General features: G+C 49.0%; 1 protein-coding gene across 1 annotated transcript; it reads right to left on the bottom strand.

The window, feature by feature from the left end:
• Positions 1-9526: 9526 nt before the first annotated feature.
• On the bottom strand, positions 9527-13057 carry Fev (FEV transcription factor, ETS family member). Its single transcript, XM_027941633.2, has 3 exons — positions 13006-13057; positions 12215-12289; positions 9527-10113 (listed from the first exon to the last, which is right to left on the bottom strand). Exons 1-3 carry the CDS (start codon positions 13055-13057, stop codon positions 9527-9529), a joined length of 714 nt encoding a protein of 237 aa, XP_027797434.1.
• Positions 13058-13458: the final 401 nt, after the last annotated feature.

Here is a 13458-nt window from a genome sequence, read left to right as displayed (position 1 = left end):
AATTTTTATTGCTGTTATAAATATCTTTTTTTGAGAGAATTTTTTAATATTTATTTTTTAGTTTTTGGTGGACACAGCATCTTTATTTATTTATTTTTTATTTTTATGTGGTGCTGAGGATCGAACCCAGTGCCCCGCGCATGCCAGGCAAGCACGTTACCGCTTGAGCCACATCCCCAGCCCTGTTATAAATACCTTATTCCCAATTCTTTTTTTCTTCTTTGTACAGGGTAACAAGAGAACCATAGATTTAACCTTGTTGAAGTCCTTGCTGGAATTCTACTAGTTCTAATTATTTTCCAGTTGAATCTCTTAAATTTTCTAAGCAGATAGCTTATTTTCTGTACACAAGGACATTTTAATATCTTCCTCTCTGATATTTACACATAGTATGTAATTTTTCTTGTCTTATTGTATTAACAACCGTGTCCTGTACTGTACTCAGTAGTAGCAGAGATAAAAAGATTAAGAGGAATCAAAAAGACATCCTTGCTTGTCCCTAACTTTTATGGGAATGCTTCTTATATTTTACCAACTGCTTTTATATTTGTTTTTTAGAGTGAATATTCTGTGTGCATTGCCATATAGTAAATCATCTCAAATCATTTTATGGAAGAGAAAACTTAAATAAAAATTAATTATTCAAACCACCTATGCTGAGTAAAACACCAACTAAACCACATCAGACTATGTGGTCTTGGGCATGTGCAATTTAGGATATAGGAGGGGGTGACCAAATGACCCCTGGGACTCCTTTTTCCCCCACGACATTTAGACAGAGTGATATGATACACAGAACAAGACTATCAATCAAAAATTTGAGTCTCTCTTCTGCTGTTACTCTCTCTTGATCTAATAGTTAGTTATTCAACCTCTCTGAATTTCAGTTTTCTCATCTATCAGATAGAAAAATGTCAGGTTTGTTGTGTCAATCAAATGTCTATGATAGGAATAACAACATGACGGTTGATGTTGACAAATGTTGCTATGCTCGTCAGCACTGTTAATAAATATCCATGTGGAGGCTGAAGGTATATCTCAGTGGTAGAGCACTTGCCTCCCATGTGTGAGGCCCTGGATTTGATCCCCAGAACCACAATAAACACATAAATACTGATGGAGGACTAAGGTACAGAGATGGATTCCTGAATGGGGCCCTGGGATCTCTGTTCAGCTCAGCTTGCCCCTGAGGCAGTGGGGAGCCCTGGAGGCCTGGGCCTCCCCTGAGCTCTCCTGTGACCTGGGTGACATGTGTTTACTCCTTGCTGCCAGGCCTGGGTCCCAGTGGGACCCATGTGCCTCTCTCTGGAATGCCAGTCAGGGGACTTCCTTCAGCTGCTGATATGTAGGTACTTGTGACAGTCTGGTCCGACACAGCAATATTTCTGAGTCTAGGCCATTGAGTCAGCAAGCTGCCAGGCCTCTCCTGGGACTCCCCACTCCAGGGATCCCCCAGGCTGGTTGGGACTAGCAAAGAAGAGCAGCGGAGTCCTGCCTCCACAACTACTTTGTGACCAGGGGCAGGATAAGTACATCTTGGGGCATCTAGGCCCTAAGAATGGTGTCCACACATGTGTGTGTTATTGCCTGGACTAACATCCATACAGCAGAGAGTAGTGGGAATGACCTGAGCTTGGGGCAAATCTATTCCTTCACTGCAGGACCTTGGGACTTTGGTTCCCCCATCTGTCATCTAGGAATGAAGGTATCCTTCAGTATCCAAGTGGGGGTTGGTTCTAGGACCCTGCTTGGGATAACAAAATCTGCAGATACTCAAATCCTTTAAATGAAATGATGTAGCATTCACATATAGACTACATACATCCTCCCATATACTTTATTTTTATTTTTATTATTTTTTTTTTTTTGTGGTACTAAGGATTGAAGCCAGGTGTTCTACTACCAAGCTACATCTCTAGTCCTTTGTATTTAATTTTATTTTTTGGTACTGTAGATTGACCCCAGGGGTGCTTAACCACTGTGCAACATCTCCAGCCCTTTTTATTTTTTATTTTGAGACAGGGTCTTGCTAAGTTGCTTAGAGCCTCACTAAATTGCTGAGGCTGGCTTTGAACTTGCAATCCTCCTGCCTCAGTCTCCAAAGCTGTAGGGATTACTGACATGCACCACTGTGCCCAGCTTTTCATTTTATTTTTGAGGCAGGGTCTCACTTAGTTGCTGTGGCTCTCACCTAGTTGCTGAGAGTCTCAGTTGCTGAGGCTAGCCTCAAACTTTTGATTGTCCTGCCTCAGCCTCCCAAGTTGCTGAGATTACAGGCGTGCATCACCACACCCAGCCTCCCATATATTTTAAATCATCTCTAGATTACTTCTAATACCCAACACAATGTAAATACTATGTAAATAGATGCTGTACTATATTAATTAGGGAATGACAACAAGAAAAGTCTGTATATGTTCAATACAGACCTTTGTTTTTTTCAAGATTTTTTTTTTAGTACTGAAATTGAACCCGTGCTAGGCAAGTGCTCTGTCACTGAGGTACATGGATGGCCTCAAACCTGCAACCCTCCTGCTCAGCCTCCCAGGTAGTTGGGATTACAGGCATGTACCACTGCATCTAGCTTTCTTTTTTTTTTTCCAAAATATTTTTGATCCATGGTTGATTGATTCCATGGATGTGGGGTCCATAGATATGAAGTGCCACTATTGTAACACTCCCACTATTAAAGAGGCTGTCATAACTATTAGGTGAAATCGTGTTATGGATCAGCTTTGTAAACTGTAGAACATAAATACAAGTAGTTCTGGGACTGATCCGTAGGTGCATGGTCACAGATGTGACCATTGCACAGATGTTTGCACAGGATGGACCCAAGAACCATGTGTCAAAGTAGAAAACCAAGGGGAAAGGGTAGGGGCACTGAAGAATGATCACAGAGAAGGAGGATGAATCCTAGAGGCTACCATCAGAGCCTGGGACCCTTCCCCTCTTTTCCAATTCATCTCACTACCCAGAAGGCCCCAGATCTCTCTCTCTCTCTCTCTCTCTCTCTCTCTCTCTCTCTCTCTCTCTCTCTCTCCTGCAGGATAAAAAAGGACAGCATTGCCTAGGAACCTCCCTGACAACTCTTGCTGTGTTGCTAAGCAACTTGGCCTCCTCTTCCAGAAAGAAGAACCCAATGCTCCAGGCTTGGACTTCCAGCCTCTTTTAGCTACTTCTTCTTCTTCTTCTTTCAGTCTCTAAGAAGGAAGGAAATTCAAGGCAGGACGTTCTTTGACTCATGAAGGAAGAATTAGGATGCAGAATTGGAGAATTAGACTGACAGAGAAATTGTATGAGCTTGCAGGGAAGGTCCCTGCTTCTAGGCTCATCAATGTGAGGGGCAATGACAGTCATGGAGCAGCCCTCTGTGCTAGAATCTTTAGGTACATTCTCTGTCTTCAAAATAAACCAAGGAGAAGGGTCTAATCAGCATTTCTATTTTATAATGAGATCACTGAGGCTCAGAGAGAGTAACTAGCCTTCTCAGTCCCACAGGGAATAAGCTGAGATGGGATTTGAAGCCACATCCATCTGAGATCCTTACTCCACTGAGTTGTTAAAGATAAGCAGGGTCACAATGGACCACAAGAACCATTAAAATGCATTTCTCACTTTGTTATTTGTCTGGAACTCATTGTAAGTGCTGGAATTGGGAGTCTGTGCTGGGGTTGAGCTGGGTTGGGGCATTTTGACTTGCAACTTCCTGCGTCTCTCAGAATCCACATATTCTTCCATGAATATGATGGTGATCAGGGGAAAAGGGGTGGGGGAGGGACTAAAAGCTGGGCCACCGGGGTTTGAACTGCATCTCTGCCACTAGGCAGTTCTGTGATCCTAAACAAGTTATTTAACATTTGTGCATCATTTTCCTCATTCTGTGATCCTAAACAAGTTATTTAACATTTGTGCATCAATTTTCCTCATCTACAGAATGGGAACAATACTAGGACCAATTCCAGAGGGTTGTAAAGGCTAAGCGAATGTAAAGCTCTTTGAATAATTCTTGGCATATAAATGTTCAGTGAGTATTTATCCTTCTTATTGTTACTCCTAGGCAGCTTTAGCATATAAAGTTCTTTCATATCCATGGTGGTTAAGAGAACGCACTGCCTCTGGAATCGGGCTGGGCTCAGATCCTGCACTGCCTTTTCTCACTGTGTAACTTTAGAAAAACCTTATCTCCTCTGAGCTGCAGTTTTTTCCTATGTAAAATGGTGGAAATAGCAATATAGCAATGTCTACTTCAGAAGATTGCTGTAAGATTGAGTGCAATTTGGGTATTAATCATGGTGATGTTAGTTGCTGTTACAGGAAAACCTCTTTCCTCAGTTAATAGTCCCATACAATAACCATGGAAAGTTATTAGATAATGATTAATAATTAAATAATTAGAAATTTTAGATAAAATGACGATAGACTTAGAGAAAACTAAGTCTTGAAATAGTGTAGACATATTCTCAAGGTCACAGAGCCAGTATCTAGTTGAGAACTTATAATTCTAGATTCAGAATATTCCCCCTTCCCCTTTTTTTTTTTTTTTTTGGTGGTGGTAGGTGGGGATTGAACCCAGGGGTGCTTAACTACTAAGCCACACCCCAAGCCGTTTTTTGAAAATTTGAGATAGGGTCTTGCTAAGTTGCTGAGCCTGGTTTTGAACTCGTGGTCCTCCTCCCTCTGCCTCCCAAGTTGCTGGGATTATAGGTGTGCACCACTGTGCCCAGCAGTACATTCTGCTCTTACTCCCCAAAGAAACAGAAGAGTCTGAGTCCAGGAGGCCAGTACACGTGCTGGTGGTTGTGATTCCATACCCAGTCAAGAGGCTGGTTCTTGGTGAAACTCACTCTGTGGGCCCAGGACAGTCTGGACTGACATGGAAAAGTGAGTATAGCCACTGAAGGTCCTCCCCTGAGCATGCAGATTGGGACTAGAAGGGGAGGAAGCAGGAGCTTGCTTTGCTTCATTTCTATTTATTTGTCTAAGAATAGAAAACACTGATAGATGTACCAAGGTACTTACATAATCAATCTTTATAGCAACCCTATGAGGTAGGTTCTATTATTATCATATCCATTTTACAAATGAGGTCATTGAGGCACAGAGAAGTAAAGGTCACATAGCTTGTGATAGAGCCAGCACTCCAAAATCTGGGAAATGCAGCCCTTGCTCTTAACTGCCTTGCTATGCTGCCTTCATGTGTGTGTGTGTGTGTGTGTGTGTGTGTGTGTGTGTGTGTATATATATATATATATATATATATATATATATATATGAATAATTATATATATATAATTTTAGTTGTAGTTGGAAACAATACCTTTATTTTATTTATTTATTTTTATGTGGTGCTGAGGATCAAACTCAGTACCTCACAGGTGCTAGGCAAATGCTCTACTGCTGATCCACAACCCTGGCCCTGCTATGCTGTCTTTTGATCATAAGAATAGCATGCTAAAAAAGAAGGAAATAGTAAACAGGGTCCAGCAGGACAGAATTCCCAGAAATAGAAAGAGTTGCAGTTGATGGGATGTTGAGCCACTTTCCTCTGGTTTTGAGACACACTGCTGAGATTGGACATGCCACCCAAGTCAAGATATAGTCAGACCCTCACCTCCACTCCTGAGCACAGTGTTCTACTCCAAGCTTGTAGAATGCAGGTAGGAAACTAAGGCTGGCAGAAGGCAATGGGATAACTCCTGACAAGGAACAAACACATGGAGACACTTATGAGACAAGCTGTCAATCAGTCCTTCTTAGCCAGTTGTCTTCTGTATGACTGGACAATTAGACAGTGCATGCCTGCAATGGGGAAGTAGCAGTTCATGGTTACATGAAAAGCTCTCCAGCAAGAGAGGATCTGGTGGAGTGGGGAGCACCTGAGCTCTGGGGTCCACTGCTGGGTCAGCCACTGAACTTCAAGCCTGCTTCTTCATCTGAAAATTAAGGTAATACCCCCACCTGGTAAGGTTGTAGCCAGATCAAAGGAGACACCACCTGTAAAGCATCGGCATAGGGCAAAACCTGGCACAAAGTCAGGTTCAATGAATGGGAAGGTATGCTCTGATTGTCAGCAGGCCCTCTTGACATGAATTATAAATACTTAAGGAGCAAGCTAACATGGGTTGTTTTTTTTTTTTTTTTAACATTTATTTATTTTTTTAGTTGTCGGCGGACACAACATCTTTGTTTGTATGTGGTGCTGAGGATCGAACCCGGGCCGCACGCATGCCAGGCGAGCGCGCTACCGCTTGAGCCACATCCCCAGCCCTAACATGGGTTTTGATGCATTTTAAAGTCATATCGATGGGAAGATGGCCAGGAGCACAAAGGCTCTGATAAAAAGACATCACAGCTGCCCAAGGGGATGTGTGCCTATTAGCTAATATATTAGAAAGTACTCTGCTAGCCTCGGTGGCATGGTTTCTCCAGGACCTTGCAGTTCTCAGAGAGCATGAACACAGATGCCCTCTTCCTCACCTTGCCTGTTAGCAGACCTTACTACCTTATGTGCAAGTGATGGCAGGCAGGGGATGGAGCACTTGTTACTGGAGGAGCATGGTTCTGCCTGATCTTGCATGGAAGTAATCCTAAAACCAAAGTGATCAAGGGTTACTCAGGACTATGGAGAAGTGGGAAAATGTCTGGCAGGGGAAGCAGATGGCACATGTCCTAGAACAAGCCTTGAGACTGTGGCCAAGTCATTTAACATCATGGGCCTTGGTTTAATTAACCTCCAAGTGGATAGAGTTGTACTGCTCAGTCTTCCTCCCTAAACTTGGAGGGGAACAATAAAACAATGGATTTGAAAACATTCTGAAAAATATGTAGTGCAGATCTATGGTTGGGGGCAGGGAAGTGAGCCATATTTTCAACAGTGACCTGAATGAGGTGATAGAGAAAAGACTGAGAACTTCAGGGTACACAAAAGGGGCTGGACCTTGGATGGGGACAGGAAGCAATGGTGGAATCAATACTTTGAAGGGCCAAGGACCAAGGGGTTCTCAGTGATGACAGGCCTGGATTATAAGAAGCTGTGTGTGGTAAGAGAATGTCTTCTTTAAGGCTTGGGTCAAGACCACAGACTTAGGGCTCAGACACCATCAGAGGAGCAGGGGAGCTTCCAGAGCCAAGGCAGCCTGGGGAGGAGGATAGCCATCTTTAGGATGTTGAAGCCAAATTTGACCTAATAGATCACCTTGAACAGATAATTTCCAACCCTTGAAAAACAGTTTTGTTTGTTTTATTTTTGTTTGGAACAGAGGTGGCTTCTGAGGTTTTATAGAGTTTGCAAATCTCTGGTCCAGCTTCATTATTTTAATGAGATGAGAATGGAACCGCAGAAAAGAGATGTGATCTTCTGAAGGTCACATAACAAAGTAGTCGCCAAGCTGCAACTGGAACGTAGGTTTTCTGTCCTATACCCTACCCCCCTGGGGCCTATAGGACATAATAGTGGGGATCCTGCTTAAACCAGAATGTAAGATGAGGAAAGCAGAATGTCATTGCATTTAAAAAGGCATAGAGAAGAGGAAGGAGATATGGCACTTATCAATAGCGGCCTCTGTGTAAGGAGACTGTGGGCAATTTCCCCCATGCTTCATTACATTCTTCATCCAACCAATATTTAACAGATCTCACATAAATATTTTTCAGAATTTCTACATTAACTATGTGTTATGTGGAAAACCATAAAGATGAAGTGAAAAATAAAATGAACATGGATAAAGGCTCTCTCCCTAGGTGGACATGGGTGATGGATTGTCTCTCTGGGAAGGGGCACTCAGGCCCAACCCACAATTCTAATTGTCCAGCCTTTCAACTGCATTTCCTTTTCCTGTGCACAGGACACATGGAAATCTCAGCTGCCTTGTGGAGGCTCCACAAGGCATTCTCCCACCTACCAGGAGCCTTCCTTCCCAGAAGAGACATGACCCTGGGGAAAAAAAAATACCAGGACCCTGAAGGGAGAACCAGGTGATCTCCTTAGGGCACAGCTTTAAAGCCTGGCATCACTTCAGGAGCCTTCCTCAGGGTTGCTTTCCTCCAAGGGAAGGCATTTAAGGCCACTTCCCAGCCAATAAGTTCTGGAAAAGCTGAGAAGAGAGCATAAGGACAGCAGGCCATTGGGCACAGTATTCAGAAGAGCCTCCTAGCCAGAATGATCCACTCGACCCGCTTCCCGGACTTCCCAAGGTAGGATCTGTGATGAAGGGCTAGGATTCCTCTTTTCACCCTCTTCTCTAAAGTCTGAAGGAAGTCTGGGGCCAACCCAGTCCTCTTGTTCTCAGCCTGGACAAGCACCAGAGGTTCCACCACGTGGCGCCCAAAGCTTCCACAGGTTTAGGTGTAGTACTGGCCCACCCTACCCTCCTCTGACCAGCAGAGGGCGCGCACCACCCGCAAGAAGGAGAGGTCCCCAGCAAGCTCTGGCTGCGAGCAGCTAGCGCAGGAGCTGGTGATAGTGAGAGCTCTTCTAAAAAAAAAAAAAAAAAAAAAAACCCGAGGAGGCGGATCCAGAGAAAAGATAGCCACAGCTATTGAGGGCAGCGAGTGGTCTGTAAGGGAGAATGAAAGAAGGTCGGGGTGAGAGATGGATAAGATGGGATGGTGGGAGAGGGAGGCAGGGAAAGTTATGAATATGGGAAGGGGATGGGATGGAGGGGCTGGTGGAAGGTTGAGATGGGATGGAGATAAGTCAAGGTAGGATGGAAGCTAGGCGAGATGGGGGAATGTGGAATGTGTGGAAGTTGGGATGGGATGGGGTGAGTGAAAAGCAGGGTGAGAGGTGGAGGGTGCAGAAAGGGCCCACCACCCCGGGGCTCTTGCTCCCGGTTGGCAGCACCCAGGCTGCTGAGCTCTTCATTGAGGCCTTTCTGCTCTGGCCTGGGCTGAGCCTCTCCCTTCTTTCCCCCTGATTGAAGGGTCCTGGTGCAGCAAAGAACAGAGAAAGGAGGCAGCAGGGAGCTTGGGAGCTTTAATGGGGGCTGGAAGGAAATAGAAACACACTGGGCCCCCTTCAGCCAGATGTGGGCTCAGAACGAACGGGAACCACAAGTCTTGGGGATAGTGGACTTTACCAACCTTTTGCCCGGGTCGGGGAAGAAGGAATGTAAAAGGCCTCCAGGTGCTGGGATGAGGCAGCTCCGTGGGGAAGAGAAAAACAGAAGATTTGGAACTTAAAAGAGGGGTGGCGATGAAGGGGGCTTCTAGGAACCAGAGGTGCTGGTAGAGGAGAGAATAAGACAAGAGGCTCAGGCTTTTTAGGATCTAGAGACCTAGAAGAGAAAAATTAAAGGGAGAGTCACGGTCGGGGACAAGGGGTGAGGAGGGGCAAATCTATCATTTAAGGAGGACGAGGAGGCTTCGGAATCCTTCCCCCAGCCCGGAGCTGGTGCTGCAGGTGGAGTAAAATCTGGTTCAAGGAACGTCGGGGAAAGCTCCGGGCTCCCTCTTCGGGCTGTGGACAGATCTGGGCAAGGCTCTGGGCGAGTGGGAGAGGCTGCGCAGCACCCCGCCGCCCCGTCTAGTGGTAATGGCCTCCCAAATGCGAGGCTGCGGCCACCGCGCCGAAGGGCCCCGGTGGAGGTTGTAAGCCGGGACTGGGGTAGAGCGCGGCGGTGGCTGCGGCGGTGGCAGCCGGGTTCGGGCCGGGCCAGTAGGAGAATCCGGCGGGCGCGACGCCGGCCGAGGCGGCCATGAGGTTGAGTTTGGAGAGGCCGGGGAAGGGCAGCGGGGCGAGGCCTGCGGGCAGCTTGTAGAGCGCGCCGTCCTGGGCGGCGGCGGCGGCCGCGGCGGCGGCGGCGGCGGCGTGAGCGTGCGCCGGGGGCGGCTGGCAGGCCTGCGCCAGGCCCTGGAAGTCGAAGCGGTAAGCGTAGCGCTTGCCGTGCACCTTGCTCATGATGTTCTTGTCGTAGTAGTAGCGCAGGGCGCGGCTCAGCTTGTCGTAGTTCATGTTAGGCTTGCTCTTCCGCTCGCCCCAGCGCCGCGCCACCTCGTCGGGGTCTGTGAGCTTGAACTCGCCGTGGCCGCCCTCCCACGCGATGCAGCCGGCGTTCGCGCGGTCCGCCAGCAGCTCCAGCAGAAACTGCCACAGCTGTATCTGCCCGCTGCCTGTGGAGAAGGGGACCGTCAGCCTCGGGGTAGAGGGGAAGGCTGGAATTAGGGAAAGGACGGGGAGGGGGGACCCAGGGTCGGGGAGAAGGGGTCGTGTCCAGCGGTGCTGTCGCGTGCTGCCAGAGCGACTGGTCAGGGAAGGGCTGATGGGCCGATGGTCTCCAGCGGCTGTAGCGCTTTTGCAAAAATGGAAACACAGCTTTTACTCAGGAGGTGTAGCCCCCTGGGCGGATGGTTTGGGAGAGGAAAGAGAGGGGAAGACCCTTCTCCTCCTTTGGGAGGCAAGGGTGAACCAAGGCCCTTAGCCTTATAAGGCGAGCAAGGGCCAGATATCATTTCCTCCTCAGCTGGTCAGGGCAGAGCCTACACAACCACACCGGGCAGCCCTGCCGGGGTGGACTGCAGCATGTCAGCTGTGCTACGTCCAGAGATTCAGAGGGAAGGGCCAACAGGATGACCCCAGCCACTACTGTTCAAGGTCCAACCACACACCAGTGCCCGACACCCAAAGGCATACGATTAGACCCGGCCTGAGGTGTTGTGGTGGGCTTCCTTGAGACACCATGTCAGGCAGTAATGAGGACATAAATCTTGTATACTTGAGAGGAGGGGCAGACTCTAAGGCTCCCTATCCCAGCCCCCTTTAGGTAAGCAAAGCTCTGTGCTGACAGTGCTCACCCTTTGGTCTCCTTTTTCGGATCAGGCGGGACTCCCTGTGTGGGAAGGTGCCATAATCCCCTAGGGCCTAAGGGATAGCTCTGGGGAGGGGAGATAGGACAGAAAAGCTGTTGTACTAGGCCCCAGAGTCTTCCCATTCTTGGTCAGTTTGTCTCCAGATTTCTGGGTCCAGGAAGTGGCCAGAAGTTTTTCCCTGAAATTCTCCAGAATTTCCTTCTCTGTCTTGGGTCCTCAAACTTGAAAAATCTTGATACAAATCCTGCTTCCAATAAAGATATTGTGTCCAACTACAATTCAAAATAAATAAATAAATAAAAAGGGGGCTGGGGTTGTGGCTCAGCGGTAGAGCACTCCCCTTGCATGTGGAAGACCCTGGGTTCGATCCTCAGCACCACATAAAAATAAATAAGTGAAATAAAGATATTGTGTCCAACTACAATTCAAAATAAATTTTAAAAAATCCTGCTTCCTTTTAGAATAAAATGGATTTTCCTCAAATTTGTTTGATTATTGCCTCAAATCCAGCCTGGTGAACCTTTCCTCCTTTTCAACCACTTGTTTTGATCCATCCCCAGGGCTTCCTTCACCTGCAACTTCAACCCCAATCCCTCCATGTCAATCCAGCAAGGAGATACCTGGCTCTGGGTGTGGCATTGAGTTTGGGGATCGGAAGCAATGGAAGGTTTGGGTTAAAATGTGCATCTGGCACCAATTGCTGAGCAACACCAGATATTTGGAAACCAGTCCCTGTTGGGCAGTAATGTCCCCTTCCTTGGGGGAAAAAGAGGCTGCCAACCTCCATTCTGTAGGTGCTGTAACTTGGTGAGATCTGGAATGCTGATGGGTGGGTGGGGTGGGGGAGAGAAGTTGCTTGGAGGACCAGCCTCAACTTGGTATTTTAGTGGTGGGGCAGCACCAACAGGCAAAAATGGGAGTCAACCACAATTGCACCCCCAGACTTGACCTGCAGAGATGCCGGTAAAGCAGGAAGCACCAGCAGGGTTTTGCATACCAGCAGCCCAGCCTGGAGGTGAAGTAATTCTCTGGGTCACCTTGCCAGGCTGTGCTCTGGGCTTGCCCTCCTGCTGCTGATAGCAGCCCTCAGGCCCTCAGGCCCGGTCCCCAAACCTGGAAAACTATATGCAACAGAAAAAGATCTGGGCAGCCAGGATACTTTCCACCTGCCAAGGCTTACAAATAGTCCTAGGATTTAGAAAATGAAAAAGCCAAAGGCCAAAGGAATGTCTCCCTAAAGGCTTCCTTACATTCAGTCCAGGACTCCAAGCTTTACAGAACCCCAAATCCACATCGCTCCCACCCTGTCCGGTGGCAGTAGCAGCCGTTCTCTTGGGGTCCATGCCGAGTCCCCCAATCACTGCCCAGTATTCACTCCAACTGCCCAGTGCACTGGCCAGCTCACCTTTTTGCACCGCAGGGCTCAAAGGCCCCCAGCTCGGGCTCTTCCCTTCCTTGAAGAGACCGTCTCCGACGGGATCTGTGATAGCAGAAGAAAAGAGTCAGACGGACCCGGGCGGAAGTTGTGGACTTGACCGAAAGGGCCCGGGGCCAAGTCTCCAGCGTCTCTAGTGTTCTGGGGGCCCGGGCCACCCAGCTCCTCCTCCGGGAGCCGGCCCCGGCGCGTGCCGCGCAGAGCCCCTCCGTAGCGCCCAAGTCAGGAAACGCGTCCAGGAAAAAGGAAATCCGTTTTCCGAAGGGGCCGGCTGGAGCCTTATAAAGCCGAGCGGGGATTGCGCCAACTGAGCTTGGGCGAGCGGAGCCCCTCGAAGAGAAGAGGAGGGCGCTTGAGGGTCTCGCGGGTGCGAACGTTTGGAGGACCAAGGTGAGGAGCCTTGAGGGCACAGGGGCGACTCCCTGCGTCCTCGCATGGCTAGAGCACAGAGTCCTCCACCACATGGAAGACCTCTGCTCCCCCACCAGGCTTTTCTGGGCCCCTGAACCCCCGGTCTCATCCTCCTAGGCTCTCAATCGGCTCACTTCGAATCCTCTAGACCCACACCGAAACCGCAGAGCTCTCTATCTACCTTTAAGGTTCCTTGCATGTCCTAAATTGCAATCGGTCCCCCACCCTGCAATCCGAGTGTCCAGATCGCATCCTTTTCGTTTGGACCCCACAATCCCCTTCCCCAATCCCTAGCCTAGACTTCCCGCCCAGGGTCCTGGTGCCTCCAGCCTTCGGCTGGTCCCTGGTACCTGGCAGGTACATGTTGATCAGCAGGGGCTGGGAGGCGCCGCTCTGTCTCATCGCTGCCGGGGACTGGGCGGTGGGAGATGGGGGGGCGGGGAAGGGGGGCGCGTCAGGCTTTGCGCTTCGGGGGCACCGATCCCCGCCCGAGGCGACAGTGGGTGACAGGGAGGAAAAGACTGCGCCGGGTCCGGCAGGGCCTGGCGGGAGGGGGCAGCCCGGGTGTGGCGGGGGTAGGGGTGGGGGTGGGGGTCCTGGAGCGATGATCCCAGCTACGGTGCGGCTTGGAACCCTCCGGTCCCCGCGCGGGCAGGGGCCGCAATTTCCGTTTTAATTAAAGTGCGGCCGCCTCGGCCCCCCAGACCCCGCCCCCGCCCCTCTTATCTTCCCATCGCAATAAAGTCTCCAACGCGCCCTGCCACAGCCAAGCGCACCCGGCAGCCCCCCGCGTCCCGCAGCCC

Source organism: Marmota flaviventris, chromosome 11 (genome assembly GCF_047511675.1).
Source record: "Marmota flaviventris isolate mMarFla1 chromosome 11, mMarFla1.hap1, whole genome shotgun sequence".
In the NCBI taxonomy this organism is placed as follows: Eukaryota; Metazoa; Chordata; class Mammalia; order Rodentia; family Sciuridae; genus Marmota; species Marmota flaviventris.
This window is presented reverse-complemented; position numbering and strand designations above follow the sequence as displayed.

What these genes read in the sequence shown, in the direction of transcription:
- Fev (XM_027941633.2), bottom strand. Translation starts at nt 13,057, where the DNA reads ATGAGACAGAGCGGCGCCTCCCAGCCCCTGCTGATCAACATGTACCTG. An exon ending in GATCAACATGTACCTGCCAG is followed by an intron (nt 12,290 to 13,005) that starts GTACCAGGGACC and finishes CTGCTATCACAG; the next exon opens with ATCCCGTCGGAGACGGTCTC. An exon ending in GAGCCCTGCGGTGCAAAAAG is followed by an intron (nt 10,114 to 12,214) that starts GTGAGCTGGCCA and finishes CCTTCTCCACAG; the next exon opens with GCAGCGGGCAGATACAGCTG.